General features: G+C 41.0%; 1 protein-coding gene across 1 annotated transcript in view; it reads right to left on the bottom strand.

The window, feature by feature from the left end:
- The window catches only part of LOC135220776 (BTB/POZ domain-containing protein 6-B-like), a gene marked incomplete in the record, with an annotated part of 184,957 nt that overhangs the window by 37,047 nt on the left and 128,640 nt on the right, over window positions 1-19,270 (bottom strand). Inside the window, 1 exon segment of the mRNA XM_064258248.1 lies at window positions 4,828-5,007. Coding sequence (XP_064114318.1) covers window positions 4,828-5,007 — 180 coding nt within the window.

Below are 19,270 nucleotides of genomic sequence, written 5' to 3'. Positions count from 1 at the left end.
GAGCAGGCACCGTCCTCACGACACGTCACAGCCTCAGAAGCAGCCCAAGCTTCTCCAAAAGACTGAATGGGGGACCTCCTACCAGTCTCACTAGGTGCACAGTCCTGCAGGACTGTCACAACACTCATGGGAGCCGTATGATTGCTACGCGAGCAGTCATTGGCAAGGTGAAAGTCACCTGAGCAACTCTCACCTTGCTTGCCGGTGGATGACCGTACACTCGGAAAAACTCACAAACAAGCACCTGAGATGGTCCCAGTCCTAGAGGCAGAACCTCCAGAACTAGGATCAGAAGTACCAGCAGCAGAGAGTACATCTGGGGCTCCCACCCTGCACACCCGAGGGGCAGCGAGGCGGTTCCCGTTCCCAAAGGACAGGAAGGACCAGTGGAAGGTCCACCTGTCTCACCAGAATGGCAAGACAGACCCTTAAAAGTCCCAGAGCGAGACTTCTTGAGAGAGAGAGAGAGAGAGAGAGAGAGAGAGAGAGAGAGAGAGAGAGAGAGAGAGAGAGAGAGAGAGAGAGAGAGAGAGAGAGAGAGAGAGCCTTCTTCTTCTTCAGCAGAGGAGCCTTTGTCAGCTTCCTTAGTACGGCAGTTAGATCCCCCATCCAGGATGCCGCTGAAGTGGCTGCCAAAGCAGCAAGCTACAGAGCAGCCTGGACCGGGAATGCTGACGCCACAGCAGCATTCGCACGGTCAGGAACAGGGGCAGCAGGCATGGAGACAGAGACAGGCAGAAGATTGAGTGGAGATACCTTTGGATGATCAAACCCAGCTGGGGGAGAGAGGACTGCATAGCCAGGAGGAGGAAACATTCCACCCTCGAAATACGCAGCACCGACAATACAACCGCAGCAGGTGTAACCAAAATTATGTGCTGGGTGTACAGCAAGTGGGGTGGTGCCTCATACACAGGCATCGAAATATTTGTAGTAGTCTTCGACTCTACCCCATGAGTCACAGGGGCTGACGAAAAACGATCCATCAGCCCCTGGAGCAAGGGAGCACTAAGCAACCACAGCTTCACTCAAGCCTGCTGCAGATCCCCGACCACGGAGTCAGACACACCTGAGGGAGAAAAAGTTGGGTTAGTAGGGAGAACTACTGTTTGCCCCAAAGGCGAAGGATCCCCTCTGAAGCAAGCAGAAGTTCCTGAATACAGCTCTGGGTCGGCATGCCTCCCCCCTCTTCTACGCTTGACGAATCAAGTGAAGAAGCAGGAGACATTTCCCCTGAAGGGCAAAGAGCAAGATGGTGAAGCTTAGGCAGTGAAGAAGCCTTGGAAGACTTCCCCAACAATCGCTTCTTCCCCTCATATCTCACCTACTGCACCGCCGACCAAGAGCTGCAAGTATCACGAGGAAAGTCTCTATTACACTCGTGCCCTCGGCACTCAGTGCAGTGGGCGTGAGGATCCACTTCCATTTTTTAGCAAAAACCTTCGTATTTTCTGCTCCCACTCCAGGGCAAACGCGTTGCACAAAAGGGGGGCGAAGAGGCTTAACCAAGTTTTGGGTTTGTATTGTAAAATAAAGCAAATAACAAAACACAAACACTCATAAACCCCCCCCAAAAAAAAAAGAAAAAGATAAAGAACAATCTCACAATTCTCACGACAGAGGCAGGCAGAGAATGTCTGCACATGCTGGTGGGCGAGTGCAAAGTGGAATGTTTACATCCAGTCGGGCGGGACTCCCGGCTATCGGACATACCATCACTGCCTAACTACCTTGTTGTTATTCTCTTATGACCGAATACCAGGCTACGCTGAAAGTAATTCCTTAGGTACAGGACCGAGGGTTTGTATTACGTGTAGGAACAAATCAGGATTTGGTTTGGGGGTCGAGAGAATGAAGTATCATCCACCACCTGATAAACACCTCACTGCTGTTGTCGAAGAGAAGAGAGCTTCCTCTTCCCTTCCCCGACTACCTTTGAAAGCTTAGCGGCAATGTCCACCCTCACCCTTGCAAAGCTCTGAGCAAAGGGAAACCATAAAAATTCCCGCGATCGGGAAGGACTGTCAAGAAAAATCCCTTCTGCTCTTTAGGCCTCACCTGAGGAAGAAAACTTAAAACCAAATAAAAAAGTTTCTTGAACTCAACATCATGACCCCCATCATTCAATGAAACACCAATATCACACAAATACATGTCATGATCATCATCATCATCATCATCATCATCATCAGAACCTAACTGTGAAACTTCCCCAAAGTAACATCCTGACGACTCTCTGTTACAGGACTAACAGGGGACACATTGGGTACAGAATCGTCAGGCACCTGGCTTGACCGGATTCCCCCTAGGTCTTTGCCACGACAGGGTTCACAAGCCAGGGTATCTGTCGCATTGTTACCCAGGGTGCTGTCAACAGGTACCTGACAAGGAGCTGAAAAAGAATCTAAAAGATTGTTAGACATCCTAGTAAATGCTGCTTCAAAATTTTCTGACAACTTGTTAAACTTGGCTGAAATGTTTCTATCTAAACTACGCGTAATGTCTCAAATTTCTTATTCCAACTAGTTTCCACCACATAAATTTTGAGTCAAAATCAGAAATTACTTCATTAGTTACCGGATGTACAGGTGGCAAATCATTAATTAATTCAGAATCGGAATCACATGATACTGAAACTGAAGTACCAGAACCATGAGCACACAAGTCAAGGAAATCATTAGATACAGGTCTAGCTACCGATTTCTTTTTCTCCTCAAAGGGACCATCCGCTATGTTGTGTGTTTTTTTGTTTATTATACAAAATACGTAATTTCCATATATGTTTTAGATATGTAGTATATGTAATACCTTCATTATACAAAAATTTCAAGTCATTTGAGCAAAAAGTTTTAGTTTTATTAGCAAAAATTATTTGAAAAAAAAATTTAGGTAGCGATTTCTCCGCTAATATGACATCAGTTGTTTTGAAAATCATACCATAAAAACTACTTTATATACGGAATAATTCTGTGAGAACAGAAATTTATATATTTTTTTTTTTATGAATTTAAAAAAAAAATTTTTGCCTAGACACTCAAAAAAATCGTAAAAAATGAAAGAAAAAATTGGCTCAAAAGGAATTATGGGATTTTTATTCCTCTTTCCAATGGTATCTTTCTCTCTAAAATTGGATAATAAATAATGGAGTAATGGCTACCAACATGCAAATAAGTATGTTTTTGAATAATGAGCTCCCAAAAATTTGCTATGTAAATTTTTGCTTTTTTCTTAGAAGTCAAAACAACATTATTATAATTACTTTATTTGCACTTTTATTTTTTATTTCTACATCAAGGATCCTGGTCCTTCCCCTAAGTATTAATACCCTAAGCGTGACACGAGACAATGATGTTGACGGCGTGACATGAGTCAATGAGAGAGCTGATAACAATGAATTTTCATGTTTTTCTCTCAGCACACTCCTGGCCTTCGCTTATTTTGCTAGCCTTAGTTGCTTAGTAGCCTTCTTGATCTTAGGTAACTTTGGCATTGCTATAAGTTCACTAGGAAGTTATAAAGACAACGTAAACAGCAAGTAAACAAACGCATGCGCATGCAACCACTCTGACGTCTGTTGAGTAACTGAGTTGTTCTCTTGAGTGAAGTTGAGTCTTGCCTAAAACTGCCCAAAGCTCTCACACTACCTTTCATCGCTGCCAGACGTATGAGAATTTTGAAACAAATCTGAAAAAATCGCTGTATATATGCAAAAATAAACACGCTAAGACGATCCTGTCAAACTCATGTCATGCAGACGACGCATTTATGATGACGTCATCATTTAAAAACCGCTATATCTTCATTATTTGTATCAATAATTGGCTGAAACTTCTAGGAGGCATGTACGACATGTTTCTGCATAGATAGTAATAATAACACGATTTTTTATTTTTTCAAGTTGATAAGTCATCCGCCATAGCGGACGGTCCCCTTAAACAATCTTTTACACTGGAATCATACGCCGTCTATCTACATCAGACCAAGACTTACATAAGTCGCAACGAGTAGTCAAGTCACAAATCTGTCCACTCCCTGCTACTCATCCTTGTCCTACAAACCAGGCAATTTCTGATATTACTAGCAGAGGGAGAGGGAAGAGTTGAATCATCTTGGCTATCCACTTAACTGATTTTCAAGGGAAGGTTTGGTAACTGTTAAATGGCAGTGTTGCCAACTGATAAATTTTGGTGCGGTTCTGGGGATTTAGGACTAGATAAATTATATTAAGGTAATGTTTATTAATATTCAAGACTTAACAGATTTGCTTTTAATGAACAAAGTCTCTAATCTACACCAAGTGGGATAGGAGACTGCGAAACCATGTGCTAAAGCTTGAGACAGAGTGAGACAGTTTACTTGCACATGCAAATGAACCTATTGGTATCCAGCCCAATACACCAGAATTTGATTGCATCTATTCTTAGAGATCACTATGATGTTTCTTATACATTGAAACCTTCCCATAAGTATATTACTTGGATTAGGCTTCAATAACGGTATGGTGTGGATTCCTGATTCTTCAATTTACAAAGTAAAAGACTTCAAAGACATACAGTGTTCTTATTTTGGTATTAATGCATCAGTACCTGAAGGAGAAGACTAATGTCTTTGAAAGTCTGTACTTTGTAAACTACAGAGTTTGGAATCTACACCATCCCGTCTTACTGAAGCCTAATACAGGTATATGAATATATATACATACACTTTTGTGGTTGCATGTACTTATATATGTACATTTACAAGTCTGTTCACACAATATAGCTCTCAAATTTTCAACATATCCCCTATTCAGAACCCATAACTAATGACTTCTTCTCTATACATTACCTTTCTTTTATTTTCTGGGGATTGTTCAATTTCTTGTCGTACGCACTCTGCTTCTGCCCATGACAGAGCTGCATCAAACAACACAATCTCACGACAATTCAATGTTTCTCTTGAGAGAACACTTGTGAGGGTTGGAAAGTCAATATCCACAAAACCATCTGACTGTAGAGCCATTTCAGCCTGAAATATTCAAGAAAAGTACTGAATTTTTCCATTTCTTCAATATTATAAAACTCAAAGAAAGGTACTGAATTTTTACATTCTTTAATATCATAACATTATCACAAACTCATATACACTATTTGCATTTAGTAACCATGTAAGCAGAGTGTAATACTGTAAAGACTAGGATTTCTTAAGGGCACACCAATGTCATAAGGCACTATCATAAAGTAAGTGCTTAGTTCTATCTTATGATTAAAGGGATTTGCTTAAAATTTTCATAGCTACTTATACAACTAATACGGAAATAATAAAAGCGAGGAAATATTGATATTCGACCTATAAGTTCAGAAATTTTGTAGTTAAAAAAAATTAAAATTTTTCAAAATTATGGCAAAAAGAAAGTTGCATTAAAAATAATTTTCCACGCCTAGTACTATAGATATAAAGTTATACTAACAACAAGCTGTAGAAGTTTCACTGAATTTGGTTCCGTCATCTTAGAGACTGAAGCATTTATTTCTTAAAAAGTTTTGAGAAAACAGCAAAAGAAAAAAAACAGTACTGCTTATTTTATAACAACTATGAAACTATCATAGTTAGTAAGTTGATTTTTGCAATAAAACTATTTTGTCATATAGCAAATATGTCCTGAAATCTACAATATAATAAAATAAATAGAATTGTGTTCTCTCCTGATTTATGTTACCTAAAATTTGCATTTATGGGGAGTGCCAGCTACATAAAGCCCCATTAGTAACTGAAGGTTATTTCCTAATTTTTACCACTTATTCTACAAATAATACTGAATACTACACACAAGTCTTTTTTCAGTGTTCTTGGAGAACTAAGTATTTAGTTAAAAAAAATATCAGGCAACAGCAAAAGAACAATACCTTTGGACTCATAAACAAGAAACAATCAGGAATATCTGGATTCCTGAAGCCAGTTATCCCTATATCATTATAAGCTATTAACTCTAAGACTCTACCATATTATTTTTTAATAAATTTTTTTCACATTCATTTTCATTTTTTTTTACAATTTGGCACTCACAGTGCCAAAAAAGCAATGAACAAAGCTGTTCATGAAATTAGTTACAAATTTGTCATTTGTTCATGTACGAAACAAACCTTCGGTCTTAACATTAGGATAGACTTACTCTTGGTGGGAGGTAAGTACTATTAACCACTAGGAGTTTGCCACCTTTGATCAGTTTTCTGAATACCAGAATTCTACGAAACAACTGACCAGTATTTCCAAATCTAAGACATATATCAGAGTCAGACTTCTGGGTTTTTACACAATGTCATAGTTCATTGCGTCCGAGGAAGATAAGAAGATCTGTTCCCCTAACAAACCAATTCATCCACTCATGTAGGTTTGTTATCATTCCTCTCCCCCTTGCTAAAGAGAGGAATGTCCTGCTACTGATAGGTATCTTACTGATACTAACCCTAACAGTGTGGCCACTTCACTCACCTGTACCTTGTCCGTTCCAGCTTATGATGGTACTCTCTTCTTACTGCCCTAAGTAAAGAAGGAGACAGAAATTTGAAAAGGAAAGAGGCCAGTTAACTCCTCCATTTCATGTTCATACCATCATCTTTGACAAGATACCAACTGACCAGCAAGGGGTACTGGATGAGTTACACCTTTTGTTGAGCAGCCACCAAAGGACCCAAGGAAATTGAGTCCAAGGACCTCTGGGCAACCTTATATATATATATACAGGAAATTGAAAGGGGTTTTCATAACAAAGAACCCACTCTCAAATTTCAATGAACAGATACACACCTCCTTAAAATTGCTCAATTTTGAGCTTCGATACAGTCACAGACCAACCGTCACCATCATTTTAACAGATATGTTCTTAAATGCCAGAAGGCCCATATTCCTCTGATGACCTTCTCTTCTGTATAACCTTATTGGTACAACTTGACAAACAAGAAGTAGGCTTGACCGATCGCCTCTGCTTGGCCTGTTCCTTTACATCTACCACCTTAGTGTTCTAGGTGACGTAGTTCTTTCTATAACCACAGGGTACTTTGACAAGTCAAAGCCGGCCCTGCTGAAGGTCCCTCACACATACTCACACCGTACAAAGCATGACTAAGAAATGTATCTGTCATCATGACCTGTGCTGCATTGACTCATTATCCCGGATTCTGGGGCCAATTGGAACTGATGTTCCAGACTACTTTTGAGCCTACGTCAAAACCCTGGTTATTGAGTACTCCCACTCTACCAAGGTCAGAGGAAGACCCCCCATCCACAGCCAGTTTCCTGTAACGTGACTGATGTATGTGCCTGGTGGTAGTCCGTCGAGGCTATTCTGATACAGAGTAGGTTTTCTCTTATCAGATCGGAGTTCTTATGTGCCCCATCCAGTTCACTGCTCCTGATTCATCTGAAGATTAGTCAGTGTGAAGCGATATTCACATGCCCAATCACCAGTCCAGTGTATATCACCATGCATGTATATAAACATGTAATTACAGAGATTCTTCCCTCTGTTCTGACAACCTCTCCACCAGATCATTGTCTACTGACCAAATGCCTTTAATAGACAGAAACGTCCACTATACAGGCAGTCACGGCCAAAGAGTCATTCTGTATATGTGAGCTAACAACCTTTGGAGTCGTGTTACGTCTGAGGTGACACTCTACACCCAAAAACTGAGAACTATAAGTTCGAAAGGGGATACTGGTCAACCTTCAGATCTTGAGATATTAATTCTACCTATCGGTGGTGCCTCTTCCCCACACAAACCTGGTAGCGATGATTGTGCTACGATAAACTTTATCAGTCACTCATCCTGGGTCCTCCTTAATTACTGGAACCCATCCTTCCGTCTGGGACATGGCGGAACAGGTAGAACCTAGAGTTTGCGTAACCTCCAGGTTGTTCCCAATATCGCAAATGGAATCATCAGGCTCCTCGAAGGGTGAAACCACTGAGACAGCTATTACATGGTTTTCCATTATACGAGTTCCTCTCTGGACGAGTGGTTTGTGCACTTATCTGCCAAACCGGTGGTCCGAGGTCCTTCTCCCATCTAGGCCAACGCGGAAACAGAGAACTTATTTCTGGTGATAGAAAATAATTTATCGATATAGTGCGGTTCGGATCCCACAATAAGCTGCAGGTCCCGTTGCTAGGTGACCAATTGGTTCCTAGCCATGTAAAAAATATCCAATCCTTCAGGCCAGCCCTCAGCCCTAGAAGAGCTATTAAACAGCACAGTTTTTCAGTATGTTCAATATGCTACCCTCCAAAGGGAATTCCTATATTGCCAGAAACCATCATAGTGCTATTCTCGAGTAACCTAGCCCAGAATTGTACCCAACGTCACTTCACCCTACCTCACTCTTGAAGAATGGGAAACTCCCCACTTTCCCCTTCCAGATATAATGAGGTACTAATGCCTTGCTCTAGCCAACTGAAGCTCAAACCCTCTAGTTAGGTTCATGACTTCAATATAGAAACTAGACCAGTATGGAAGAGACCCATTTGCAGATTCCAGGTTAACCTAGCCAACAACCACTTGGACTAGTCTAAGTAGGTATGGTCAATTAAGAATTGACTAACTTATTTTAAGTTGGCAAGACCAGGTTGACCCTGGCTTGGTTAGGTTAGGCTATGTTAACCCTTCCAATTAGGCTAGGACCCTGGTTTGGTTAGGTTAGGCTATGTTAACTCTTCCAATTAGGCTAAGACCCTGGTTTGGTTAGGTTAGGCTATGTTAACACTTCCAATAGGCTAGGCTAACTCCTCCATCACTTAGGGTAGGTTAAGTCCATCCGAGATGTACACTTAACTAGGCTAGGCTAGTATAGACTAGCTTAATCTAGAAACTAAATGACTTAGGTTAGGGTAAAGATGTTCAAGAAAGTTTGGGCTATCCAAGCTAGGCTACAACCACAACCTTCTAGGCTGAGGTGGTAAAAGTGTTTCAAATGGGTAGCCTAGGCACTAGTCTATGCTCGGCTATACTTATAACCTTACTAATTCGCCCAACCTAAGATAGTACGGTGCATGTTCAAGTAACCAGATCATGTTAAGTCATCAACCCACTGTTAGGCTAAGTTGACATGTATGCCGGAACCACCTAACCTATGAGTTAGGCTAAGCGGACCCGGCTAAGCTAAGAACTGTACCACTCAGACTAATCTAAGACAGTGAATGCAGGTTCGAAAGCCAAACCGCAACCATTAGTTGCTCCAAGCCAGCACATGCATACCAAACCAGTTAGTTCGGACAGTCTAAGCTAAGAACTACTACTCAGATTAACTAAGATAGTAGCAGTAGACTCGAACTAGCTGGAATACGCTACAAATATAACCACTTGTTAGGCTAAAAGGTATGACCCAATTATCCTGGCTATAGTCTCTTAGGTTACAAGTGCCCTACTTAGGCTTGGCTACCTTAAGTGACGAAAGAAAGACATTCACCTCTTTCTTTTGACTTAAGTTCCCATTCCATTTCATTAGGAAGAATGGTTCTACAGTACTTTTGAAGGAACCAAGCTTTTGATTAACTTTAACTACTTGTGTAAGAGTCAAAGCATTTGGTCAATATTCTTAAAGGAAGAAACCAGCTCATACCAACAAGTATATAAAACATGGGAATTCTCCTTACCTGTAAAGGTTTGGAGTTTTCTTGAGTCAACCCAACATATGCTACCTACTTCCCACCATTCAGGCTGCAGACGATTACTAAGAGGTATCCATATCCTTCCATCAATCCGTGCATTTTACGCGTTGTAAAATGGACTCTAAATGACTAGAACAAGGTAATTCATACACTTTTGTTTCCTTTTTCAAACCAAACACCATGTCAATCCCCGGGGGAAGCATGCTGGCAGGTGTCTCCATGCTCCCCGAAAGGTTATTGAATTGACTAATCAAATCAATCACCTCCTCATACGAAGCCAGAAACTCTTGGTTTTCTCTTCCCTCCAGTTCTAACGCACTGTGTTCAGCCACAGGAGAAGTTAACTCACTCCTACCCTCTGACAAACGTCTGGGTGCTTCATGGCCGTCCGACCATACGGCCGCGGCATCTTTGATCTTTAATGGCCACTGATGGCTCGATCTCGAATAGTCAGTAGGATCTGAGAAGGTATCCATTTGCATACGTCATGGCCTTCCGACCATACGGCCACGGCACCTTTGATCTTTAATGGCCACTGATGGCTCAATCACAAATAGGCAGTAGGATTTGAGAAGGTATCTATTTTCATGTGTCATGGTCGTCCAACCATACGGCCTCGGCACCTTTGATCTTTAATGGGTGCTAATGGCTTGATCTTGAAAATATTATAGTCAGTAGGATTTGAGAAGGTATCTGTTTGCAATCCTATATACAAATATGAGAGCAATTTTATCATATTTTATTACTCTGACATCTAGAGTCCATGGAAAACGTTTGTAAAAACGTTTGTAAAAGCATCGGCGTATGTATCAAGTTAAGCAACGGCATTGTAGTCTCTCTTTGACTCTTTGTAGTCACCAGCCGCTAGCCCAGTCGACACTTTCGCTCGTCTGGACTCTTGTAAACGGCTTCGTCCGATTGCTTTGAGCTTACCAGCCACTGACTTCTTGATTTTCTTGCTGATTGGGATGTGACGGTCCTGGTTCGAAGATGAAGAAAAATTTACTCTTCTCCTCTTGTCCCGAGGATCAGTCACGAAATCCCGTATCCTCCAACGCTTGACTGGTACACTCAGTGATGCCATCGAACTTAGCTATGACACCATCTAGAGAAGACAACAAAGAAGAAGACGAATCACGCCTTTTCTTTTTGTCTTACTTGGCCATTTTCACCTCTAGATCCTGTTTATTCTTCATTACTGTGTGTACCAATGAGTCAAAAAGCATATTAGGTTCCAGAGGCAGCGATGAAAATCGAGAATCAGTAGGCTGTGACGTCATGACTACCGCCCTTTGCAAGTGGTCTTGGCTATGACTTCAGCACACTTGGTGGAAGCGTGAGGCTGTTTATGGTACTCTTGCAGCCTAGATCAAGAGACACAACCTTCTGTGGCATTTCTACTTTACAAGGATGTGACAGTCCTGGCTTGAAGATGAAGAAATTATTCTTCTCTTGGCACGAGGATCAGTCACAAAGTCACTGATTCTAGCCTTTTCCAACTCTTCACAGCAGCCACACTAGACAAACTTTCCATCATTCACTTTTTCAACAATTACAACTACTTCTTGTGCTTTCATATAATAGGGATGTAACAATCCTGGCTCGAAGATGGAGAAGAAACTTCTCCTCTTGGCTCTAGGATCAGCTACAAAGTCCCTTTTTTTCCAGGATTGGCAGGAGAACGCACTGGCATCAAAGCCAGTCACCTAAGCTTGACGCCTAAGCGGAAGGATACAGAGGAAAGACTTGTGTCTTTTCCATTATGTGACTTATATCTCCTAATGCTTGTAATTTATCTCAAAAACACTTTTAATTTCTCTCAAAAACAATGTGCATTAAAAACCTCCAATCCAAAAGCATAGTTGTAAAGTACTCATGTACCTCGAAAAATGAAAATGGAAGCATGTCTTCGTGTAGGCCGAAGCTGTGAAGTGACATCATGGTAGTCGCCATGTTTATGACGTCACTAAGCAACTCTAGTGCAAGGCTGTTGATGTTATTCTTGTAGTTATAGCAACCTGACATTAAAGGCTGCCTTGTTGCCCTATCTGCTTCTTTACAGATGGCGACGCATCCGACCGCCATTCAGTGCATGTCAGGATAAAAGGGACATCCATCACGTGGGATCCTGGGTGGCAACACGACATTATACATCAAACCAACTGTCCTTCTTGGGTTGGTTCTCCTGATAAGCCTAACGCCGACCGCACACCTGCATCCTCTCTACCCACGTATCTGGAACAAAAACAAGATGGCGATGCACGCCTCTTCCCGCAGGGAAAGGAGCACAATTGGTCATAATTACTTCCCAAAGCACATCCAGATACATCAAAGCTTTGGATTACAGGCAATCCATATGAATATGCGATATTCCAAAGCACAGGTAACGAATTAACCGTACCTTAAGAGTTTCTTCACCTACGACTAACTACACAATGAGTACTACGACGTCGAAACCGTCGAAGAAAATAACTGGGCATTTATATGCTTCTTATGATATCCAGGAAGTCTCGCAGCATGAGAAGGCTTCATGTTCACATACCCGGGAATTCCAAACAACAAATTGAAAACAACAGGGGACAAACTAAACCGGCTTTAAAAGGACGGAGCAAAGCATGTCCTCACTTATAGGCGGTAAGTAAGAAAATAACTAACGGGGTCACGAGTTAATGAGGGGTAAGTGGGTGGCTCCACATGTCTCGTGACCAAGCACCAGTTTCCAGCTGGCGCTGAGTATTTATCGTAATGTTAAGACCAAGGGTTTGTTTCGTATATGAACAAATGTTTATTTACATGTAACACAGTCTAAAATAGTGTACAGTAGAACCCCTGTATTCGTGGGGATGGGTACCAGACACCCCCAGGAATAGCTAAAATCTGAGAATACTTGAAACCCCTCTAAAAATGCTTAGAAATGCCTATTTTGATAGTTAAAACACAAAAAACTAAAAATGTTTATACCCAAGTTTTTTAAGTTTTATAACAAAAAGTACATTTAATCATGAAAATTATATGAAAATACAGTAATTTGTTAAAACTGTTGACAACTATAATTCAATAATTCCTCAAAATGCATCACAAGAAAAAACTATGGCAAAAGCTTTTGTGCTCAAGAACAAAACTTGTTTTCATGCAAACTTTCAAAGGAAGTCTAAAACTTCAAATACTCATGAAACAATCTGAAAATACTAAATGAAAAGCTGCAGTACAGCTGTAAAAAGGAAACAAAGAATATCCCAAAGAATAGAATCTACCTTAAATACCTTGAAAAGTATTTCATATCAGATTTACAAGACCAAATTTTAACTGAAACAATAATAAATTAACTGTATAAACTGTCCTCTTAAACTACAGAAAAAAGGAAACTAACAAAAAATATAAATATATATTAGTATAAACAGCAGAGACTTCCATATATACATACAGACTCCACTACCCTTTGAACAGGAACATGGCATTTACTTGAAACATAGATACCCTGAAAAGGTGTGCCCATACACATTGTTATGATTCATGGCCAGAAAGCAACAGGAAGATCATTTCACTAATGAGAAACTGGTCAAGAGATGTGATATCAAGAGGCTAAAGAGACTGAGATTTTAAAGACTGACTTGGGTCAGTACAGCACTGGATATATGATGCTACATACATGGATAATGGCTTGTTAAAAGGCCCAGGAAATCATGGGGGAAAGAGGACAGATGAAGACCTAAGCCTGGTGAGAATTCAAGTAGTAAGAGCACAGGACAGAGAAGAATGGAGAGAATTCATTTGTGTCTATTCCCTTAAAAGGGAAATCAGACAACAAAAAAGTTTGCAATGATAATTATTTCTTACTTAAATTATCATCCTTATGATAGAAAATGGAGTTTTTCATATTAAAACTAATATCGTAATACCTACCTGAACCGCTGAATTAGCCCTGGTCACCTGACCAGCCCAAACAACACACCACAAAATTACCCACACTTCAGTAAAATTTTAACTGCCAGCATTACCAACACTGCAGGTAAACATTGTTTACCGAGTCACCTGTCCATGGTTGGCAACACTGTTGCCGGCAACCGGCCGACAGTGACTACATACATCAATCACTAAAATCATTAATCATTTGACAAGGGGCGGAGGGGGGTGTCATTCAGGTGTTCAATTAGGTATAACAATATTAGTTTTAATATGAAAAACTCCGTATTGCAATACACCACCGGAACACTTGAATTAGCCCCATTTACATTTAAATGGAGGTGGGGTCAATCATTGTTTCAGCCTGACCAACCAATGTGCATTGGTATGAACTCATTAAACTTTTACCCTGAATTAATACCGTCAACTCACCTTCAGTCATGGCTCAGGTAAGAAAAACGGAAGGAATGAATACCTCTATGCTAGTCTAATCAGTCTAAGTCTCATCTTGGTCCCGTCTAACCTTCCATGTGGTATCATAAACTTCTCATGTGTGGAGGGGAACTAAATACCTCCCATGTGGCTGTACAGCCTCCCATGTATTGAGGATAAGTTCCAAGGGCAAATCCTTCCTGAAGCCTCCCATGTGTTATCATATATCTCTCATGTATGGAGGAGAACTGAACATCTCCCATGTGGCTGTCTAGCCTCTCATGTATGGACAATAAGTTCCAAGGGCAAATCTTTCCTGATGTCCACTGAAGGCAAGTGATAAATCTTGACTAATTGCGATGAGGGAGCTGTGGTGCTGCAAAATGAAGAGTAGGCAAACTAAATCTAAGAAATGCAGGGGGAAAAAAAAACCTCGCCTACCGAACCCAACCTAATTGCCAACTAACATAACACTGTAATAGCCGCTACGAACGGCCCTAGCAAGTAACCCCCTCTAAAACGAAATGTACATCTTTCAAGTAAAAAGAAGTGAATACAGATACTGACTTCCAAGACGTCGCTATACTCCTAATACTATGTGCTCTAGGACGCAGAATACTGTTAGCCGAAATTGTCTCCAGGTAGGGATTGAGAAATGACTCCCCTCAAGAAAAAGCTGATCGCATTTTTTGATACTGGTCTTGAAAGATTCCTGGGCGAAACGAATAAGGACTGCGGACATGGCAATAATTTGGAAGTGCATGACAGGTAGTATTTAAGTGCTTGCACTGGACAAAGTCGCATCTGGGCAATGTCATCTCCGACAAAATCCTCGAGAGACTAAACCCTAAACACTCTCGGAAGAGGATTAGTTTCTGACTCTGACTTAGCCACAAACTCTGGAAGATAAGAAAGATACAAATCCTTCCTCACAAATGAAATCAATCTAGAGATGGTTTGAATTTCCCCCACTCTTTTGGTAAATTCCTGTAAAACAAGTTCTCAAGAGGCTCAAAAGCTTGTGAACTTAACAGTTTCAAAACTTCTGCTAAATCCCACGAAAGAGCCGGAAGCAGAACGATCGGACATTCCATCTTAAAAGATCTAAGAAGATCATGAAGAACCCTGCTACTAAAAATCTCAGGTAAATGAAAATTAAAGGTGTTCGCTAACAGGGATCTATAGCCCATGATAGTAGAGTAAGAGAGATACTTGGACTTCCTGAGGTAAAGAAGAAAATCCGCCACCTTTGCTATCATAGGGCGAGAAATACTATGCCTTTGTCTCCTGCACCATGTATGGTACATCGCCCACCTTACCTGGTATAACTTTCTGGTCGACTTCCTCAGGCACATAAAAAGTTAAGCCACTCCTTTTGAAAGACTGGAATCTTGGGCTGCTTGCTGCACAATCTCCATGCAGCTAGCTTGAGCACAGGAAGGTTCTTGTGGTAATGATGAAAATGGGGCTGCTTGAGAAGATCCTTCCTTTATGGCAGGAGGATCGGTGGCTCGGACAGCAATTAAGAGATCTGGGAACCAAGGTCTCTGAGGCCAAAACGGAGCAATTAGAATAATCTCCGTATTCCTGCACCCTCTTAGCTTCGTCAGGACCTGATGAATGAGGCCGAACGGAGGGAAGGCATATACGTGGAGACTGTCCCATGGATGGAGCATAGCATCCGTCCCGTAAAACATAGCGTCCGCTACTGGAGAGAAGCATACAGGTAGTGTTCGAGTTACGATAATTCGTCTTGCGATAATCCGACTTTACGATGGGGTTAACAATTAATACTGATACAACAATATTTTGAAAGTATTTTTAGATTTCGCTCAACAGGTGCAACCCAGCAGACCAATTACATTAGCCTAACCTTATCCCATCTTCTAGTTAAATAAGTTAAAAAACTGCAAAAGAAAATTATGAAAGTTTTGTTTTAACATTTTACTCATTTGGTAAATGTGTACAGCCATGAACAACCAAATGAGAAACAACGTTTTGCTAAGTACAACTGAATTGGATAACAACATCCTCTTGGCTCGTATTTCAACCATCGTACAATAGTAAAAAATTACTGCAGTAATGCTATAAATGACGATATGTATAGTAGGACTGATATATTTTTAGGTAACAACTTTGTTCACTATAGATCAAAGATCAGCAAGGAAACATACTTTTAAATCTAAACAAAGTTGTAGCTGAAGCTGAGAACACTTTTTGAGCTGCTAATGATTGTTATTGTGTATTGGTAACAAAGATAAAACTCACATAAACTTATCTGATCAAACTGAACCATAGATAAAGTTGAATCTTTTTAATCAAAACTTCAGGTCTTGAAAGAATACAGTTGAATGCTGCTTTCACACCGATAAAAGATAAATAACATAATGGTAAAGTTCCTACCACGAAGGAATCAAGTGAAAATAACAAACAGAATTACGTAATTTTCCTTACACAATAAACATGCCCACAAAGCAATACGTTAATGACAAAATAATTTAGTTCCCAACGAGACGTATTAAATTCATATTTTGACTTAAAACTAACACGTCTTATAAAGAAATGATTACCTTGTCTTATATAAGAGAAGTATCTAGATATTCTTTTATGCTAACTAGAAGCAAAACAATTCGCTTGAGTTAACTACAACGAAATAAACTTGTATTTGCTATTAGCTAATTTCCAAACCAAAACATTGACTGCTTTGTTAGTATTTTATGATACAATACGTAATATGAGAATACATACAATATAATGGGATAGAGTAATGTATAATTTTTAAAAGATTCATGAAAAAGATGCATATTCATTATGTTTTTATTCCATAATTATAGTATGCAGGTGTCAGCAGCCTGATATGTATCGCTCAATTATGCCAACATCGGTCCGAATCCGAGTCCATCTACTGTGGTATCTATCATTGTATAAATTAGGCTAACTTGTTAATGTTATTCAATTTCTCTTAAAAGTGAATTATCATGAGCCCATATGCATTGATCATAGAGAATTAGCTAAAATTGATAATTACTATGCCGTATATGTATAATTATACTGTGTAGTGTAGGGTACGCTACCCTATTAGTAAAGATAGTGTAGGCTAGGCTATATTCAAGATACAATTTTTCTAACATACGATGAGTTTTTCGGAACCTAAACCCATTGTAAGCAGGAGAATATCTGTGCTGGGAGACAGCAGTTCATTCTGGTGGCAAACAAATCCATCATGGCCAGCCACCTCTTCAACAACAATTGGACTACCTCTTGCGCTAATGTCCATTCGCTTCCTCGGACCTCTTTTGAACGGCTCAGGGCATCCATTAAGACATTGAGCTTTACCGCGATGAATTGCAGAAGTAATGAAACATTGCGACTTTCGCACCAGTGCAGGATTCTCTGCGCAATCATTTTGAGGGTTGACGATCTTGTTACCTCCCTCTCTCATCAGGTAAGCTAATGCCGTAGCAATGTCTGAAAAGAGCACTATGACTTTCCCCCAATCTAGATCTTTGAAGCTTAACAAAGCCTCCTCTACAGCTCTTAATTCTCAAACATTTATGGCCTCCCAAAGGCCCTCGGCCTGAGCTTCCTCCAGGGTTGCACCCCAACCCTGATTTGAGGCACCTGAATACAGATGGATGTCCAGAATCGAGAGGGCAAGACTAACGTCGGTGGTCAGATGAACTTCTTCTGACACCACCAAAGATCCTTAAGGCAGGAATTGTCCCAGATTATCACTGTGTTCTCCTCCTGAAAGTCCCAGCAATTCCTGAAATGTACCTGCAAAGAATGCATCCGGAGACGAGAGCCTGGAACTAAAAAGGGCAGAGATGACATCTTCCCCAGAAGACTTCTTCACTCTTTCACAAGTTGAGCCTTGTCAGAGAGGAAGAGCTTGACTTAACTCAGAATCAACTGTACTTGTTCTTGTGTCAGGAATGCCCACAAGCAAGGCGTCTAAACCTCCATGCTTAGAAAGTAATAGTCTGAGAAGGGGACAGGGAACTCTTCGTCATATTGATGAGGATCCCTGAAGCCTCGCAGAGCTCTAGAAGGAAGTCCCTTGCTATCAGAGCCTCCTTCCTGGAAGAAGCTTGAATCAACCAATCGTCCAGGTAACTCCTCATGCGGAAGCCTTGATGATGCATGATAGCAGGCACAAGAGCCATCACCCTCGTGAACACCTGAGGTGCTGTGGTCAGCCCGAAACAAGAGGACTTTGAACTGGAAGGTTTCCAGTGGACTAGAGAAAGAAGGAGACATGAAGGAATCTTTGAGATTCCAGATGTATCGGAACTTCGAGGTATGAATCCTTGAGGTCCACTCCCACCATCCAGTTGTATTTTCAGATTGACCTCAGCACCGAGTCATTTCCATGCAAAATTTTTATGGAAACGATGAAATGGTTCAGGCCCGAAAGATGTATGATGGGCCTCCAAGAGCCGTCCGCCTTGGAGGTCATGAAGAGGGTTTGGAGGAAGCAGACAAAGGTCTGGACAAGAACCTGACTTTCTTGGGAGACCTGGCTGGAGAAGATGCACGCACACCTTTAGGGGACCTAGTACTCTGAGCAACCACTTTGATAATAGCTTGCCGAGACTCAACTACGGACGTGGAGGAAACAAAGTTGACCATAGAGGATACATCCTCCTCCTTGAAGAAACTGTCACAGAGTGCAAGAGGAGCCCTGGACACAACCTGTTTATGAATTTCTGGGAAATGAGAGGGGAGATGGCTAAGGTAAAGTTCCCTCCTCTTCTTTCCGACAAAGGTAGTACAACTCGCCGAGACATTCGCTTGATGAGCTAACCCCATCGATACAGATGTAATAAGGTTATCGAATAAAACAGGATCCGAAGGAGTAGACCCGTCCCGTTTTAAAAAGCCCATGAGGCCCGAAAGCATCCACAGTGTGAGACCGGGCTTCGGAATGATTCCTAAAGGTGTCCTCAAGCAAAGCCACTTCTCTCACTGAAATATCACAATTTTTGAAAGTAAACTGTATTTTTCATAACTATACAAACCTGAGGTCCTTTACATAAGGAATTACTTTCAGCGCCAGCTGGAACTCGGTCATAAGATTCTAATAACAAGGCAGTAACTGCTTGTCCAATAGTCAGGAGTCCCGCCCGACTGGAAGTAAGCATTCCACTTTGCTTTAGGCCCAGGAACAGATTGAGGGGTGGCATGAGGTGGGCCTATATGTAAAGGACCTCAGGTTTGTATAGTTAGTTAAAATACAATTTACTTTCCAAAATTGTGATTTGTTCCTACATGTTATACAAACCATCA

The sequence above is a fragment of the Macrobrachium nipponense genome, chromosome 2 (assembly GCF_015104395.2).
Source record: "Macrobrachium nipponense isolate FS-2020 chromosome 2, ASM1510439v2, whole genome shotgun sequence".
NCBI lineage: Eukaryota > Metazoa > Arthropoda > Malacostraca > Decapoda > Palaemonidae > Macrobrachium > Macrobrachium nipponense.
The sequence above is the reverse complement of the archived record's forward strand: the minus strand, read 5'-3'. Positions and strand labels throughout refer to the sequence as shown.